The following is a 17,605-nucleotide window of genomic DNA, read 5'->3' as shown; positions in this document are numbered from 1 at the left end:
ATTGTTACAATTAAAAATCTTTACTGAGCCCTTTGTGGTGAGCAGTGTACTAGGCTCCAGAGGCGTCATCTCTCTAGATCGCGCTCATCTCTCTTCTCCTATTTCTACTCGGGGTGCTTCATACGTCACAAGTTGGAGGGGGTCTGGAAGCTCCGAGAAACAGCAGGAGGAACCCTTTTCTGCCCGAGGCTAGAGACTGTTCTCAGGGACATGAGGTTGTAGGGCTGTGGTTGTCACAGGAAGCTGAGCGCCCTCTCCCCACACCCCCACCTCCCATCCTCCCCTGGAGGGCAAATTTGCCCAAAGAGGAGCAGAAGCTCGGCTTTGTCTGAAGCGCCCTCTGCTGGCCATCGGCGAAGGCCTTGGGCAAGGGCGGCGAGTTAAATAGAAGGTTGGGGGAGGAGAGCCTTCTGAATGTGAGGGGAAGGGGACTTCTGCCCGATGCAGAGCCCACAGTGCCACCTTCTCACCCTCAAAATGCCTGGCTTGGAGTTGTTTTTTTTTTTTTTTTTTTTTTTTTTTTAACCAGCCTGAGAACAGTTTCCAAAGACAGCTTCTCTCTCCCCTGGTAAATGCTGAAATAGACCAGGGCAAGCAGCCAGCCAGAGCTAACAACCTGCCCCCCACCAGCTGCACAGAACAGTAGGAAGGATAGCAGCTAGACAGCATGCAGAACTTCCTGACAGCAAAACATGATTGGGGGCGGGATGTGGGAGGCGGTTCTTATTTAGAAGAAGGTAACGATGTAATGACGGGGAGGAGTGTCCCGCGTGGGATCTGTCAGATCAGAAAGGAAATTATTGGGCTTCCCTGGTGGCGCAGTGGTTGAGAGTCCGCCTGCCGATGCAGAAGACACGGGTTCGTGCCCCGGTCTGGGAAGATCCCACATGCCGCGGAGAGGCTGGACCCGTGAGTCATGGCCGCTGAGACTGCGCATCCGGAGCCTGTGCTCCGCAACGGGAGAGGCCACAGCAGTGAGAGGCCTGCATATGGCAAAAAAAAAAAAAAAAAAAAAAAAAAAAAAGGAAATTATTGAGTCTGTACTCAGAAGATGGAGGCCCACAGCAGCCTCCTGCTTCTCATATTGTAAGACCTTCTTCTCTGCCAACACCTGGGATAGATCTTCACCCCATGTCCAAATGTACTGACCAGACATTTGCCGGATCCCTGTGGGGAGGAATCAAAAAAAAAGGACTCAAGTTTGAAGCAGGAGTTAGATCACTGGACGGACTGCCCTGGAAGTGAGGCTGGGTGTATCCTTGTCCCTCTAGAGTCTCCCATGTGGGAAGGATGCTCCCAGGGCCAGCCTAGAAAACAAATCTTCTTCCGTGGGTGGAGTAGGGAGTTTGGCAGCCAACACCTCTGGATTTTCTAGAAGGCTGGTGGGTTCCAAGGGGGAGGGGGGAGGGGAAGCGGCGGCTGCAGTGAAGCTGAGGGTAACTGCTTTATTGCGTTGTAGAGAATGCCGTTGTCCACACCAACTATTCTGTTCTACCGTACAGAACCCTGGCGGCCTCCACGGAGAGCGAGGTGGGGCAGATTATTATCAGTGCCACTTGTTCATAGCGCCTCGTGGGCGAGCTGGTGGGTGGAGGGTGGGGATTCTGAGCCCCCAGGCTGAGCTCCCCTGGCCTGACCTGGCCGGGCCCCTCCTGAGATGCCCTCTGAAAGGAGGGACAGGGTATTCACCCTGGGCTCTACAACAATGTCCGGAGGCTTCGAGCAGGGGGAGGAGGCAGGGTGGACAGAAAGTGGGGAGAGTGAGACAGGACACAGATGGTGGCTGAGAGTAGGAAGGGCCTGAGACCCGTCAGTCAGCGGAGACTCCACCTCCGGCTCCTGCTGGCTCTCTTCTGCTCGACTTCCCTCAAGCTTGGCTTTCGGAAAGTTCCAGCAGTTTGGTGATTTGTGGGGTTACTGATTCCAGTTCTGCTGCTCTCTCAACATCTTCCCCCCTCTCCCCGCACTTCCGCCAAGTACACACACTCCTTCCTGCGCCCTGCTCTGGAGGAGGGAGTGTCTGGAAGGTGAACACAGTGCGGGGAGTAGGGAACTGGCCGATAACCCAGTAACGGCACTGGGGTCTGAGGAAGGCGGAGGGGGCTCCCTTGTTGGGGTGGGGCAGCAGATGGGGAGCCAGGACTTAATGTGGGCTGGTGTGGTGGTGCCCCCCACCCCACCCCGCCTTTAACAGCCTGCACCTTTTCCTCCCCCAGCTGTCGAGGTCCAGATTGCATGGGCTAGAATAACCTCTTTTTCGACCTGAGCCCACCAGTGCTATGACATTGCACACAGGGGTGGGTGAGCATTTCAATGCCCCCACACACACACCTATCCAGGTAGCCCCCAGGAAGACACGGGTGATGGGCCCAGAGGCCACCTGGGCATGCGGTCCTGCAGCAGGAACCCTCTCCATCCCTAGAGGAAATCTACTCCCTGATGAAAACATCCAGGCCAGGAACCTGGATTTCAAACCCACAAAGGAACCGGGGCAAGGAGCTGTGACTTTGAGAGAAAACAGGAGAACGATGGAGAGACCTGGTTTGAAATTTCCGAGAATACTAAGATGACGGACGGAAAAGGGGGCCAGGCAGAACAGAGAGGAGCCAGAGCCCTGGCTGGGATGAACGTGGAGGTGACGGTGCCCGGGGCTCAAGCCCACTCCTGTACGTGCAGGAAGTGCCCCTTCAGGAGCCCCCAGCTGTCCAGAGCCATCTTTGTGCTTCCACGCCCCTGCCCTCCCTCCCCTTGCTGACACACGCAGGGCCCTGTGAATAGAGGACGTTTAATATTTCTGTGCTGGTCAAACAGAACACAGGTGGGGAGTACACAGGGGAGGGGGCGGGGGGGCCCCCTGCCTCTTGGGAGGGGTGGCTTGTGAAGGGGTGTATGTGGGGGGTTTCTTGGGAAATAGTCCAAGGAGTCTTCTCAGCAAAGGGGCCTGGCCTGGGGTGTCATAAGCATCAAATACACCCAGTCCTTGGCCTTAAGTTGGGGTCCCCCATAGGGGGTCTGTGGAGAGTCTCACTTTTTTTCCAGCTCCTTCGCTGGAATCCACACTCCCAGTGTGATGGGGGACTTGGTCCTGGAGAGAGGGGTCTGGAGAGCCCCCAGTAAGCAGCCCAGGGTTGGGAAGAGGGCTCCCGTGCCCACCGCCCAAGGGGCCGAGCACCCCGCTGGGTGCCGAGGGCTGCCCATCTCCTCCCCTCTGCCTGCTTTCCTTCCCCCGGGCTGGGCAAGAGCAGAGGGGAGGTGAGCAGGGCCGCCAACCTCTACTGAGTCCCAGGGTCCTCAGGGTGGGGTGGAGGGAGGGTGGAGAGAGAGGGTCTTGGCCACCAACAGACACTGTAAACTTTGGTTTAAAACAATAACTTAAGTTGGGGAGGGCTTCCAGCCTGGGGCCGGGATGGGAAGCGGGATGAGCAGGGGGTGTGGGAGGCGACAAAGGAAAAAGCCAACAAAAAGTTTTGGTTTTTGCTTCCGGCATAAGAAAGGTCTTTGGTCATCTGTGTAACTGGGGGGAGGGGGGCACAGGGAAGGGGTGCTGAGGGCGGGTGAGGGAAGACTGCGATGGGGGAACCTGAAGGCTGGGATGGGAGTGACCTGTCGGGTCACATCAGCCACCATATTCATCCCACCCGCCCCTCAAGCCTGGTTTCAGCCTGGCCTTTCCCTGGGACACAGGCAGATGCTTCCCGCAGTCCTGGCACCACCTGGGGCCCCAACTCCAGCCTCAAGGGCAGCTCGGCCGCCTTCAGCGGGTCCACTTCCACGAGTGCACCGGGCACAGGCCTCTGTGGAGGAGGTGGGCACCGGGCCACTTCCTATGCTCCCTGGCCTGGGGGGCAGCACCCAGCAAATGGGGGTGGAGGCCCCGTTCGGCCCTGTTGGGGGGGGGACCTGGAACCAGGCATCCCTGCTCCCACGGAGCCCCCCAGGGCACTCCACTTGTCCCCCCCACCACCACCAGCTGTGGCTCTTGATCGGGCACAGCTGAGGAGCTGATTTTTTCTGGGGCTGCTCTGAGACTTTAGCTGCCCCCGACCCAGGCCAGGGCAGGGGTAGGAGCGGGGGTGGAGCTACTTCACAGTAAGGACAAGAAGGTGGAAGGGAGCACAAATTAGGGAAACGGGGGCCTCTGGCCAGAGAGTACTGCCAGAGCAAGATTGAGGGGCCCTGGGTGTGAGAGGGTGGCTCAGCCCCGCCTGCGGGTCTCCATGGCACTGAGGGGCCCTGCGGGGGCGAGCTGGTGGGGGAGGAAGGCCCTGCTGCTGCTGCTGGTGGTTGGGGGGCGGGGGAGGCAGGATTCGGATGTGGGCGGGGGAGTCTGAGGAGGGGTCTGGGCCCTCCGTGTCCTCTGCCAGTCCCAGACCAGGGGTTCTGTGTCCCCTCGGGGGGCGGCCGGTCCCTGCCCACCCCCCCCACCCCCCCGACTCCGAGCGTCGTCAGGTCAAGTCACCTTGGGAGTTGCTGGCCCAGCCCCCCATCTGAGTCCTGGAAGTGCCTTGAGGTTGGGCGGGGCGAGGAGTCGGGGTAGGTGGGGCCTGGCTTCCGGGAGGGAGGGGTCTCACCCCTGCCCTGCCTGCCCCTAGAGGCCCTTAGGACAGTTCCTCTCCAGGCAGCTCCTCCTCCAGGTCCCTGTCTTCTGGAGGCCCCGAGGTGCTGGGGTTAGGGGGCCCCAGGAGGGGTCCCGGCCGCCTGTCTTCCTCCGCCTCAGCTGGCTCCTCTTTCACCTGCACCTGGTGGCTGTGACAGAAGGGATGATGTGGGCACCCTTGAGGTCCTCTCCTGCCGGCCCCAGCCCAAAATGCATCCAGGATCTGGGGGCGCAGGGATGTGTCCAGAGTTTGCCTCCCCAGGACCCCCTCATCTCTGAGCCGCTGGGGCCTGACGTCTCAGGTCTGGTCTCCCTTCAAAGGAAAGGAGGTCTTGGGATGGACAGAGATTGCCTTTGGTTGGGAAGGAGAGAGGAAGGGAGATTACAGAGGATGGAGAAGGGAGGGAAATACAGAGGATACGGGGGGGGGGTGGGGGGGGCGGGGCGGGGAGCAATAAGGGAGGGGCCACCTGCCCTGGGAAGAGAGCTGTGGTGAAGGCGACAAGATGGGGATCCCAGCTGCAGGGGGAGAAGACTCTGCCTTCCTGATGTTTGCGGGGGGCACGGCGGTGGGCTGGGGTCCATGCCATGGGCTCACCTGTACTGGGGTGGGGAGAGGCGAGGGGGGCTGCTGCTGCCGTTGCTGGGCAGCGGCTCCATGGGGGCGCCCATGTCGTCATGGCTGAGGGGCAGGAGGCTGCTGGCGGAGCCAGGGTTCAGCATGCCAGGGCTGTTGAGGAGGGGGAAGCTGCTCTCGGCCAGGGCAGCCTGGAGGGCACAGAGTTGGGGCCTGTCAGCGGGCTCCACCCAGTCAAGTCCTGTCCCTTCCCCAGCCCTAGAGCGCCTCCCGTGTGTCCACGGGCTGGCAGATCTCTGGCACCCCCTCCCAAGGCCAGAGCTCCGAAGCTGAGCTGCCTCCCAGCCTTCCTGAGAACCTGGGCCTGACTTCTTCCCTTCCCGGGAGACAGAGGACCCCCACCCCCTGCCCCCGCTGCCACCCCAGATCTGTAAGCCAGGGAAGGGATCACCACTGGCTATGCCAACCTACCCGCTCTGTGTCCCGTCTCTGCCAGGGAGGGTGGGGGAATGTCTCTTCTGAAGATCAGTGTGCTGGAGGGAAAGTGAGGGGGTGGGAGGGCACTGGGCGGGGACCAGTCCACTACCTGGTAGCTGGCGTTAAGTGCTCCATAACTGAGGCCCGAAATCATGTTCTTCACCAGGGTGGGGCTCCTGGAGGAGAAAGAAGGCAGCGTCTGCTTCATTCATTCGCTTGTTCCTCACTCAGGCCTTGACCCCAACTGAGGGCGTGCTCTGTGCCAGGGACTATCCCGTTCATCATCCTGGGAAGCCAGAGTTGGCTGTGCCCCATCTTATTCAATCCTCCCACTGACCTGGCACATCTGGGACCGAAAGCCCCCTTCACAGGTGAGCTGCCGGGGCTCCTAGGGGCCCTGGAATGTGCCCAGGGTCTCAGGGCTGAGAAGTAGGACCCAGATCCCTCCCTGTGTCTGTCTCCACGTCAGGTGGCCCAGTATTTTCTCTCCAGTCTAGATTTCCCGATGTCTGGCAAGGTCTGAGTGATAACCTCCATAGTCCCCTACTATAAAATCCACTTTCTTGCCATCCTGAATTTTGGGACACCCAATAAGCCGTGTGCTCAGCCTGTCCCCACATGCTCCACACCAAAGGCTTTTCTGCACAAAAAAGTGTTCAGGAGTTGGGTCAGGAAAAGCAACGGCTTAAGGCCATCCTTCCACAGTGACTACCCCCAGTTTAGAGGGTGACTCAGAGAGGTTAAGGAACTGGCCCAAGGTCACACGGCTGGTGAGCAGCAGAGGTGTAATTCGAGCCCAGGTCTTCTGATTCCAAGTTGATAACAGGATATAAAGATTCCAAGCATTGTTGACTGGCACATGGGGGCACTCAGAAGGGAATGGCTTTCCTTTTCGGGTCCCAACCCTGCCCCAGCACCCACAGCTGCCTGAGGGTAGAGAGGCTCTTGTCTGGGGTGAAAGAATCTTTGAGGGGCACAGGCACCCACAGAGAGCCATCTAACTTGCTTCAGAGGCCCAAGATACGCAGGCAAGCCCACGTGGGGTGCTCAGAGTGGGGAGGTGGTGGCGCTGGAAGGGAAGCTGAAAGAGGAAACCTCCCCCAGGTTCCTCAGTTTCCACTGGAAGCGCTGCGTGGTAGAGGTCAGAGACCCAGCTCTGCCAGGAATCTGCTGTGTGACCACCCTCCAGCCCCTTGTCCTCTCTGGGCCTCCTCTCCCTGTAAAGTGAAGAGGTGGGGCCTGGAGATCTCACAGACTGGCTCATCGGGCAATAAGATGGGGGAGAGTGGCCCTGGGGATGGCAGCCCCCTCCCCAGCGGCCACACTGGCTGCCATCTGCCCATGCCCCTGCTCCGGCCGGGGCTACTTTGGGCTTCTGTCTCTCTCTGGTGCCAGGTTCCCCCCAGCTCCTTCCCTCAGTCAGAAGCAGAAGAGACAGAAATGTCCTCTTCCTAACCAACTGTCACTTCCAGATTCCAGGCTCTCCTGGGCTCCTTCAGCCCTTTTCTCCCCCGCCCCCAACCCCACAGTGGGAAGGATCCGGGGCAGAGAGGTACCCTGGAGAGGTATGGGGGGTGTGGGCCCACGTACCCTGTCATCTTTGGTGGTCTCCGCTTCTGGTATTCCCGCTCGTCCACAGTCCACACGGCACCCTTGACGTTCTCCACACGCACAAAGCACTTGTGCAGGCTGAGGTTGTGTCGCACTGCATTCTGGGGGTGCAGTGACAAGAAGCAGATGCTCAGAGGTGGCCCCTCCTCCACTCAGGGGAGCACAGACAAGAGGGTCCTCAAGTCCCACCTGGTCCCACCTTCCCCAGCAACAAGCAAGGGGAGGGCCGGGCAGGAGAAGATGCAGCCGGAGCCGAGGGAAGACCCCTCTCGGCCCTTGGAGCCAGGGGCTCCGGCATCCTCACCACCGCCAGCCCGTTGTATTGTCTGCTCCCTTCTCCCTGCCACGTTTTGGAAAACTCTGTCTACCAAGTGAATGATACCTCATTAGCAATAATCTGTTTTCTCAACATCATTAGTCAGATGCATGTAGCTGTTAGGGCTTCTGAGCGGCACGAGACCATACTCAGGTCCTGGCACCTCAGTGAGCCTGGGACACCTTACCTCAGGTGCACACAGAGTTCCCATTAAGCCTTTAAAAGTTTTGGAAATAACTCAGGAAGCCTCACTGCAACCTTCCTTGACCACCTTGGAGCGTGGGAGCCTTGACTTTGGGCTGTGGCTCAGAACAGACGGCTTATTGAGAGCATGAGGTATACAGTAGAGGCCTAATACATACTTGTTAACATAAAGAAGCTGAGAGAAAGGAGAGCCCGGGTTTAGTGGCTGTACAGCAGGAAGAGGAGGGAAAAGTCACCTTGTCGGTCCCACCTCCTCCCAGCAGGATAACTTCAGGAATTGAGGTCATGCGGTTTGTAGGACACTTGGGTGGGGGCAGGGGTGCTTGGCCCAATCCCCCCACCCCGGGAACCTGGGCCAGGGCCCTAATCCACCCCACCACCGCCCACCATGTGCCTCGCTCCTGTCCCCACGCTCTCCTCTCGCAACTTCACAGCCCCAAACCGTCCCTGTCCCTGTTACCTGTCCCCCCCTCAGCCTCCCACACCTCATCTCCAGCCTTGTCTCCTCTTTACATTTCTAAACGGGGAAGAAAGCAGGCTGGGCAGGCAGCCCATGCCCCTGGAGATCGATCCCCTCTCCCTTTCTCCCTTCCAACTCTTGCCACTTGCAACTGGCCCGATTTCATTACCAATTTTAATTTGCCTCTAATTAAATCCTGTGTATTTTTCCGACTCGCTTGCTAATCCACGAGGGAGGCGGGCGGCTGGAGTGGAATCTCTTGGAGCGATAATTACAAAGGGCCTAATCACGCCGGGGCTCCTGCCTTGGAATAAATTTGCCCGCATTACGGGGCTCCGATCCTCTGCTTTGCAAATGAGAATGACCCCAATTTCCGAGGATGGCCTCACTGGGGCTTTTTTCCCTCATTTCGAAGCCTGATTCGTGATGAGAGACTAATTCGTTACGCTGAAACATTAACGGCAATTTAAGGGGTCTGGCAGGGGCTGCGTAAACAAAAGGACAGGCCCACAACATGGGCCCTGGGAGGGGACAGACACAGGGGAGGGCTGGCGAGGACCATCAGCTTGGCAGATGGCAGCTCTGTCCCCGGATGAACGGCAGCTGGCCTGGCCCACGCCGGCTCCCAACCCTTCTGCCCTGGTCTGAAGTGGACAGCATCCCAGGGTGGGGGCCCAAGAGAGTAAAGGAGGAGGAAGGAAAGGGAGCTGAAATAGTTGAGGAGAAGAGGAGGGACCTCAAGGGGCAGATAAACAGGTCGGAAGCGGGGGTGGAAAGAAAACAGAATTGGGAGTAGACAGGGTGCATTTCCCAAGTGACATGAATGGAAGCTTGGCGGCAAAAAATCCTGAAGGTCAGAGTGGACCGCAAGCTGAGGTGGATTCTGCTGGGCCACAGGGAGGGCGCAGGCAGTGCCCCCAGTGGCAGAAACAGCAGCAGAGCACAGTTAAATGGGAAGGTCACTCAATGAGCTGGCTTCTTGCTGAGACCTAGACTAGGGGAGGGGAGATGGAGGTGAAGACCTGGGAGGGAGGCACGCCGCTGAGATGACCAAGGCTGGGCCACCAGTCAAAGGTGGTAAGAAGGCCTAAGGGGGCTGGGCTACAGGAGAGGTGGCTTCATGATGGTCATCGAGGGGTTTAAGAAAGTCACCTAAACCAGCTCCTCCCGACCTCACGAAAGGAGAGAAGTAGAGATTGCAGAGGGTGATGCAGTTAAGAGAGAACAAGAAAAGAGGGTAGGTGGATGAGAGGCACTCTGCCCCCAAGGAGGAGGTTGCCTAGGGCAGTGAGGCTCCACATTGACTCCCCTAAAGGTAGAGGGTTAATATACAATATTAAAGTGAACATTACGTTAACAATTGTAATGATCCCTAAAGTTTGTATAGGACTCTCTCATTACGAAACCTGGTATCCAAACTGGCCTGCAGGTTGGAGACTGAACCAGGTGGCTCCAAGAAGGCTCTGATGGCTCAGAGAGAGGGCAGGACTGTGGTTGGCAGGAAATGACATCACTCGCAGCCAATCACAGCAGCTGTCCCAGCCTTGCAGCCTCTTTGCCAAGCTTTGGGAATTGGGCACGGGGATACAGAAGGTCACGGAGCAGTCTCTCCTGCTGCACTTAGCACAGAGAAGGCAGAGAAGGCTGGGCCCTTACAGACCCCACCTTGTCCTGGTCACTGGTAGGGAGGGGGCCCTAGTGACACTTGTTGAAACCTGGTGGCATCGGGGAGGTAGGCTGTTTAACTGCAGCTTCTGCACTGGCCAGCAGAGGGACTCAAGAACCAGGGATCCAACTCAGGTCCTGAGATGTGGGGGACTCCTTCCCGGTGTCCATCCTACCCGACACTCCCTTCTCCTTCCCCTCACCCCCTCCCACCCTGCTGCACAGAACCTAATATTCTCACCCATCAGCCAGCCAGACAGACTCATACCCCCCATGCTGGCTCTAGAAAAACAAATGGCTTAGTGTCCCAGCCCACAACTCTTGTGTCCCATTTTCCTAGGTTCCCTCCCTTGTCTGTTTCTGATCCCCCAGGAAAACTCTTATGGCTGAAGGTGTTAAAATGACTAATTGGATGAAGACAATTATCTTCCTGCTACTGATGGCAGAACTGGGGAGAGTGTGAGCGTCTCTGTTTGTGCCCCAGTGTATTACAGTCCAGGGTCTTGGTCCACCCACGTGTCCAGGCCTGTGAGCCCCCTCTCTCCACCGATCCTGGGCTTCAGAGCATGCGCCTTTAGACGAGGACTCTGAACCCTGAGGGTCTCCTGTGAATGTAACCCAGGCCTCCCTACCAGGCTCAGGCACTACCGACTCCTGCAGGCCCTACTTCAGGGGGCTGGGGTTTTTGGGCCCATGGGGGGAGTGCTCCAGAGAGGTGGAGGTAGAGGGGCCCAGGGCCCAGAGCCCAGCCTGGAACCTGGTGGGGCCACATCTATAGAACTGCCTCCCCGAGGGGACTGTTAGGCAGCCTTGGTCTCAAACAGATCTGGAGGGGCTTCCCTGGTGGCACAGTGGTTGGGAGTCCGCCTGCCGATGCAGGGGACACGGGTTCGTGTCCCAGTCCGGGAAGATCCCACATGCCGCGGAGCGGCTGGGCCCATGAGCCATGGCCACTGAGCCTGCGCGTCCGGAGTCTATGCTCCGCAACGGGAGAGGACACAACAGTGAGAGGTCCGCGTACCGCAAAACAAAAACAAAAACAAAAAAACAAACAAAAAAACAAAAACAAAGAGATCTGGAGATGTCCAAGGCCGCCTGGGACCCTGGCAAGGAGGAACGGGCATGCCTCACCTTCCAGGTGGCCGTGTTTCTCCGGAAATAGGCGAACATCCTGGTGAACCAGTTATAGATCTCATTCAGGGTCAGCTGCCTGTCGGGGGTTTCCAGGATGGCCTGTGGACAAGGAAGAAGTATGGGGACCCTCAGTCTGGGCCTGCAAGGGCCACAGGCCTGTGTGCTGTGCTCCAGCTCCCCTCAGCCTGGCCCCTAACTCATCTGAGAGCAGAGGAGACCCGCTGCGGAAGCACGTGGACAAGGCTGGGGGTGCTCGATGGTCCCCTGAGAGGGGCAGGCTGGTTACAGCCCAGAGGCTAAAGGGAACACGAGCCTCGAGGGCCATGCACTTGTGCGAGGAGCACGTGAACTTCTGCTGGAGGGAAAATGGCTCCAAGGGCCCCTGCCCTAGACTGGGAAGGAAAGCAGTATTCTTGGGAGAAAGAGGTCCGGGGGTGGGGGATGTGTGGAATTTGTCCTGGTTTTTGTAAAGGGCACCCTAAACATGAGATGGCGTGTGTGTGTGTGCGCGCGTGTGTGTGTGCGCGCGTGTGCGTGTGTGCGCGCGCGCATCTGAGAGAGACAGAGAAAAGGAAACAGACTACAAGTGACCATAAGTCTATCAGAAAATTATCTCATGGGAGTGTGTGTACGTGGAAATGAGGGTATGGATGACACAGGGGGTGTAAGTGGCATCAACAGTGTGTATGCTCCCACACAGGTCTGACTGACCAGCAGGATGGCTCAGCCGAAGCCCACGTGAGGGGCCGTCTGGCTGAGAAGGAAAACGCAGGTGTGAGTGGGAGATGGAAAGTTACGTTCTCTGGTCCCAGGACCCTGAGGGAGGGGTGCAGACTGTGTGCCTCCCCCCACCCCCCGACTCCGTCTACCTTCCCACGCTCACCTGGCGGATGAGGGAGGCGTAGGTGAAGGGGGGCCGGACGTCGGCATTCTTGTAGAACTCGTGATTCTGGGCCAGCTCTGGGGGAGACAGGCAGAGGCTGAGGTAGCCAAAAGGGGGGTCCAGCTTGGGGAAAGACGCCCCTCCCCACGGCCCTTACCTGAGGAGATGGGGGAGCAGAACTTGTCGCTGGCCCTCCGCCGGGCGGGTCCCCCACTGTGCAGGGAGGCAGAGCCGAGGCCAGGGGGCCGTAGGGGGGTGACAGGGGCAGCGGCCGAGGTGGGGGGGTGTACGAGACCATCTGGGAACGAGTCCGCCGCGGAGACGGTCACCTTGGAGAATGAGGAGGAGCCGGAGACTGGGTTTAGCTGTGAGCAACGGGGAGGATGCTGAGACCAGTGCCGACGGGATGAGGGGTCCGGGGTGGGGGGGCGCGGTTCTTGGAGGGCCGCAGGGAGGGGAGAGTCACTCACTGGCTGGCTGAAGGGCTTGGGCTCCGAGGGCCGCATGTGCAGATGGGCCATCATGGCCTGTAGCCGCTCGCTCTCCTTGGCGAGCTGTGGAGAGGTGGGAGGTGAGCAGGGGTTGTGCCTGGTGTCGGGGAGCGGGCGGGCGCAGCCGGGCCCTCCTCCTCCACATACCAAGCCCGTCACCACCACGCGCCCCCGCCCTTGGCACCCCAGCTCCCTCCGTCCCTTGATCCTGGAGGACCTCGGCTTTTCCCTGCCCCTCTGGCCCCTCACACCTGAAAGCCAGGACTGGGGGCTGCCTGCTCCATGAAGCCCTCCCCGCTTCTCCAGACTGTGTGTCCCCAGCCTAGACCCCCGCACAGCCGCTGCACTCTGGGGGGCCTTCTTCCCAACAGCACACGCCTTTCCTCCCCATCAAGAGCAGAGGCTGTGGCTGAACAACACCCAAGTTCAGAGGCACTTGTGTGTGAGAGTGCCCTCACATACTGAATGGAGATGCAGGAACGGATGAATGATTCATTCACCTCTATTCATAAATTCAATAGATCTTTTACAACCACCCTCTCATGCAGGGAGCTCTGCTAGGTGCCAGAGGGAAATGGGTAAATATTGATTGGCTGCCTGATGGACTGTCCTGAGGAGCCTCCTGAGTATTCCGTGCTGTAGAGTGTAGACTCCGGAGCCAGACTGCCCTGGTTCCAATCCCAGCTCTGCCACCCACTGGCTGAGTGATCAGAGGCAAGTTACTTCACCTCTCTATGCCTCTGCTTTCTGTATCTGTAAACTGGGCATAATAAGAGTACCTACCAACCATATAAGGTTGTTCAGAGGATCCCTTGAGTCACATAGGTATTTAGTATAGCACAAGGTGAGGGCTCAGTATGTTAGCTATGCATACCATTTTTGTTGTTTGTATTAGTATGAGTCTCTTCGGGACCTCGCATCAGAGAGGCCCCCAACCCTGGTTTCCCCCTCAGAATCTGGCTGCCCTCACCTTACAACCATGGTAACAAGGACCTAGAAAGCATTAGGTGACCCTTCCATGAGACCCCCTAAATCCCTCCTGGAAAGTCAGTGCTGTGGGTGAGGCAGGGGTGGGAGCCCCCCACGCCCCTCTCCCGCAGCCTGAGGCCACACCTGGATCTCCAGCTGCTGCACCACCTGCATCTGCACGCGGCACTGGGCTGTGCTCCGGTCGTCCAGGGCGTGCTCTGTGTTGAGGTGTCTTCCGGGGGAGGAGGGGGTGGAGAAGAGAAAGTTGGCCCTGGTTCTCCTGCTGTCACCACCCACCCCATCCCATCCTCTAATCCCGCCCACAGCCTGGAAAGCAGACAGACCAAGAGATACAAAGAAGGGAAAGAGATGGGGAAAAAAACAAACACAAAAACGGAGCAACGGAGGAAGCCGCCTTCTCGTCAGCCTCCTTTGATGTCTTTGCTAAAACCCCAGCTACAGAGAGATCTAACTGCAAATGAACTAATTAAGTAAACCTCTGACGAAGCGTGAAAACAATTTGTTTGACCCTGATGCTGCAAGGGTCTGGGAGACAGTGGAGTTAATCAGTCAGTGACAGAGCCTGGCACGGCTATGGCAGCTGGCCGCCTGCTGCCAGCCGCCTGTCCGCCAGGCCCGAAGGCCGTCGCTCTCCGGGGCTGGGGCTGGGGGAAGCCGGGGAGGGCGGTGGGGGAAGTCTTCTCCTTCTCCTCACACTCCCAACCTGCTGGGCTCAGCAGCCTGGGGTCGGGGTGGGGAGGCTGCTGGCCCAGGAAATACAGAACGCAGACAGGGTAGGAGTGACCGGGGAGTTGACGGGGGGCAGAGAAGGATCAAGGGCCCCCCCTGGGGTGAGGATGGCAGGACAGCTGGTGGCTGAAGGCGCAAGAAGTGGCAAGCTAGGTGGCAGGCTGGGGGATGAGGGGCCCTGTTAGGGGAGGCAGGCTGGGGGGCAAAGGAGAGTGGGGCTGACACCTACTTGATAAACTGGCCCAGGTCTTCACAGAGGGTCTCACAGCCTGGCCACTTGCACTCTCCGTGTCCGTAGAGGGGGTGGGAGCCGGGCGTCTCCTCGTGGGAGGAGCTGGGAGGGCAGGAGGGAGATGGTGGTCAGGGACCCTGAAGACCCCGGCAGCCCTGGGTCCCGCCCAGCCCCAGCTCCCCTACTGATGACGTTTCTGTCCCTAATACAGGTTCCCCAGAGGCCAGGCACAGCTGTGCGTGCCCCGGGAGAGGCAAACCTGCCGGTCGGTCCCTGAGCTACACAACCCCACCCCAGCCTCTACCACAGGTGCCAGCCCTCAGGGTCAAGGCCAGTCCCCGGGCAGGTCTGCAGCACCTCCTCCCAGCCGGAGCCCCATACCTGTCTCTCCGAGGTGTGAGCACAGTGGGCTGTCCGTTGGGCAGGGTGTGGTGGGAGAGGGGGGGTGAGACTTTGGGGGGGGCGGCGAACGAGGTAGCGGTGGTGGCCGTGCCGGTGAGGTCCAGCCCCTCCTGCTTGACGCTGTCCTCGGCGGGCTGCCCGGGGGCACCCTCACCCTTCCACAGCTGGGGCAGGTCCGTCGGGCACACGGCTGCGATGGGAGGGAGAGAGAGGGGAGGCTGGCCGGGCCCCAGGAATGCATGGGGCCCCCACCTCACTCCTGGGAGCAGGGGCTGCCAGCCTGCGGGGACAGCGAGGGCGTGGGGCTGGGGCTGGCTGAGGGGTGGGCACTCACCTTGCGGGAGGGTCTGGAGGGGCCCCGAGGCTTGGCTGGGCTGCAGGCTGACCAGCCCCTGTCTCTGCAGGTTGAGCAGGTGCTGTTGCTGCAGCTGTTGCATTTGCAGGAGCTGTTGCTGGAAGGCCAGCTGCTTGTTCCCCAGGGCCTGGTGGGGGGCCCGAGGGGGCGGGCAGAGAGGGGTGCCATCAGCCTCAGGCGTGCCATCTGGCCCCCACCCTGCGGCCACCCCTTCCCAGGGCCTGTCGGCCCCCGGAGCTGTCGTTGTGGTGTCCGCAGCTGCAGCCTCCCTGCTCCCGGCCCAGCTTCCATAGGGCTGCATGCCTCCTCGCAGGAAACACGCACGCACACACACACGCACACACGTACGCACGCACGCGCGCAGACACACACGGCCAGACCCAGACACGCAGCACGACGCCCTCCCCGCTCCCGCCTCCCTCCTTCTGCTGCTTCGGCTCCCGCACCACAGCTGTGCTCGCCTGGGGGGCGTGGGGGGCTCTCATCACAATGATGGATGAGCCTGTCAGACTCCAGGGGCCACTCCCGCCTGGCGGGCACCCTTCCCACGTGCCCGGGGTGCCCCCCTTCCGCTCTCAGGAGGGGGCCTTCTCCCCTCCAGCTCCTCTCCTCTCTTGCTTCTTAGATACAGAGAATCAAGGCATTTGATGGGACTTTAAAAGATCAGCATCGACAGGTCATCAGGACCCAGGCTAGGGAACAGTCACATCACTACTGCCCAGATGCCCGCCGCCTGCCCGCACTTGCTCACTCTGCTCTTGGTGGCTCCCTCTCTCCTGCTCTGGCCCCGCTCCCCCCGCCCGCCCCTCCCCTCCCCCCCTCCAGATTCAGTACTTCACACAAGCACTGACAGTCAGCCTGTCAGCAAGCCTTTTCAGAGCCCCAGGAGCCAAGCATGTCCCAGGCACTCTGGAGGCAGGGATGGCTCAGCCCACCTGCCCTGGAGGTGGGGTGATGGGCTGGCTATTCAGCCTAGAGACAATGCAGAGAAGGAAGCAAATAGGAGACCTTTGAGGGGGAGGCTGAGGGCGGGAGGGAATGACTGGGTGTCAGCAGGGCAGCCTCCTGGAAGAGGCAACTTGACCTCGGCTGTGGTCTGGCCAGCAGGAGAGAAGTGCGTGTCTGGGACATGGTATGGAAGCTCAGAAGGCACTGTGGCCCAGATGGGGCAGGGGGTGCAGGCTGGGGAGTTCTCTGGAGAGGCAGGGCAGGATGTTACAAGAAGCAACAGAAGTTGGGGCAGGGCTGAGGGGAGGGACTGCAAGATTTTCAGGACCAGGCTAGAGGGCTGACGTGCTGGGTCACTAACAGACAAGCAGGCAGGAAGAGGGCATGACCACGAGGCAGCCGCTCCTGAGTGCGGACCATCCGACACTCACATACCCGTCTATGCGTATGTGCTCAGATGACACAGGGCTCAGCCCTTCTGCTCCCCTAATCCAACACCACAAGGCGAGGAGAGGAGGACTGAATGCGGCTGAGGGAAGGTGGTGGAATGTGGGCCTCCATCCCCCCATCCCGCCCCCCAGCCTTTCCTGGTTTTTCTACTATCCCAAGGCCATTCTGTCCTGACCACTTTGGGACTCCCAGCCCCTGGCTAGGAGAGGGCTGCCGCTGCAGGTGAGGGGCGGGGGTCCTTTGAGGGGCACATCCGGCCCTGCCTGAGCCCCTTACCTCTTTGGGTTGCTGCTTCCCAGCCTGCTGTTGCGTGAGGAGCTGTAAGTGGAGTTGCTCTTGCTGTTTCTTGTAATATTCCTGCAGCTGGGGGTCGACAGCAGAGCGGGAGTGGGTTAGCGCAGGCGGGGGACTGCTGACCCCAAAGCAACGGCCAGCCCTCTCGTGACTGGGCTGCCGTCAAACAGATGGTCCAGCAGGGAGATGTCTGCTCCGAGAGAGGCTCTCCCAGAGCAGAGCCTGGACGGAGAGGGGAGAGGGGAGCCTCCCCCTCCCTTGGTGGGGGAGGATGAAGTGCCAGGATGTTCTTTGTCCTTCCCCGGGGTTTGGAGATACAGGTGGGGCGCTGTGAGGGCGCATGGGGGTGTGTGGGAGTCTGCTGTGGGACAGGCCTGACCTCTGACCCCTCCCCAGCTGTCTTGGAGGAATGCAGGTCAGTCAGGCCAGAGCGGTCTCTCTGGTTTCTGCCACTGCTTTGGCCTTTGGTGATGTTGGTAGTAAACAGGGTGGGAGTGGGGAGGCCAGTGCCTGGAACACCTCGCCCTCCTCTTCCTGCCCTTCCGGGCGGCCCCGGGGCCAGACTCACCTGCTGCAGCATGAGCGCCTGCTGCTGCTGGAGCAAGGCCTGCAGCTGTGGGGGTGACAGGATCTGCTGCATCTGCTGGGGGGTGAGCATCTGCGGCGACATCATGGCCACCGACACGGGCACCTGTGAGATTCGCCCCGTCAGCCCCTCACCTCTGCCCCCACCCCGGGGGAGGGTCCGCGCCCAAGCCCCCGCCCACAGCGGGGCACAGCGGCTCCGCAG

The 17,605-nt window shown here is 59.8% G+C and overlaps 1 protein-coding gene across 2 annotated transcripts in view; it reads right to left on the bottom strand.

Annotated features, from left to right (window-relative positions):
- Positions 1–2,769: 2,769 nt before the first annotated feature.
- FOXP4 (forkhead box P4) overlaps positions 2,770–17,605 on the bottom strand; it is a 51,586-nt gene continuing 36,750 nt past the window's right edge. Inside the window, exons 4-17 of one of the 2 annotated variants that reach the window (XM_081246603.1) lie at positions 17,384–17,506; positions 16,798–16,884; positions 15,103–15,250; positions 14,748–14,958; positions 14,364–14,468; positions 13,529–13,616; positions 12,395–12,478; positions 12,082–12,289; positions 11,925–12,001; positions 11,039–11,140; positions 7,242–7,363; positions 5,761–5,827; positions 5,196–5,365; positions 2,770–4,746 (exon numbers count right to left, since the gene is read on the bottom strand). In XM_081246603.1, the coding sequence (XP_081102729.1) occupies positions 4,599–4,746; positions 5,196–5,365; positions 5,761–5,827; positions 7,242–7,363; positions 11,039–11,140; positions 11,925–12,001; positions 12,082–12,289; positions 12,395–12,478; positions 13,529–13,616; positions 14,364–14,468; positions 14,748–14,958; positions 15,103–15,250; positions 16,798–16,884; positions 17,384–17,506 (1,740 nt within the window). In that variant the 3' untranslated portion in view covers positions 2,770–4,598. The remainder of the gene's footprint in view (positions 4,747–5,195; positions 5,366–5,760; positions 5,828–7,241; positions 7,364–11,038; positions 11,141–11,924; positions 12,002–12,081; positions 12,290–12,394; positions 12,479–13,528; positions 13,617–14,363; positions 14,469–14,747; positions 14,959–15,102; positions 15,251–16,797; positions 16,885–17,383; positions 17,507–17,605) is intronic. The other variant, XM_081246604.1, reaches the window with a different exon arrangement.

This window comes from Mesoplodon bidens (genome assembly GCF_964165515.1).
Source record: "Mesoplodon bidens genome assembly, chromosome: 10".
In the NCBI taxonomy this organism is placed as follows: Eukaryota; Metazoa; Chordata; class Mammalia; order Artiodactyla; family Ziphiidae; genus Mesoplodon; species Mesoplodon bidens.
The sequence above is the reverse complement of the archived record's forward strand: the minus strand, read 5'-3'. Positions and strand labels throughout refer to the sequence as shown.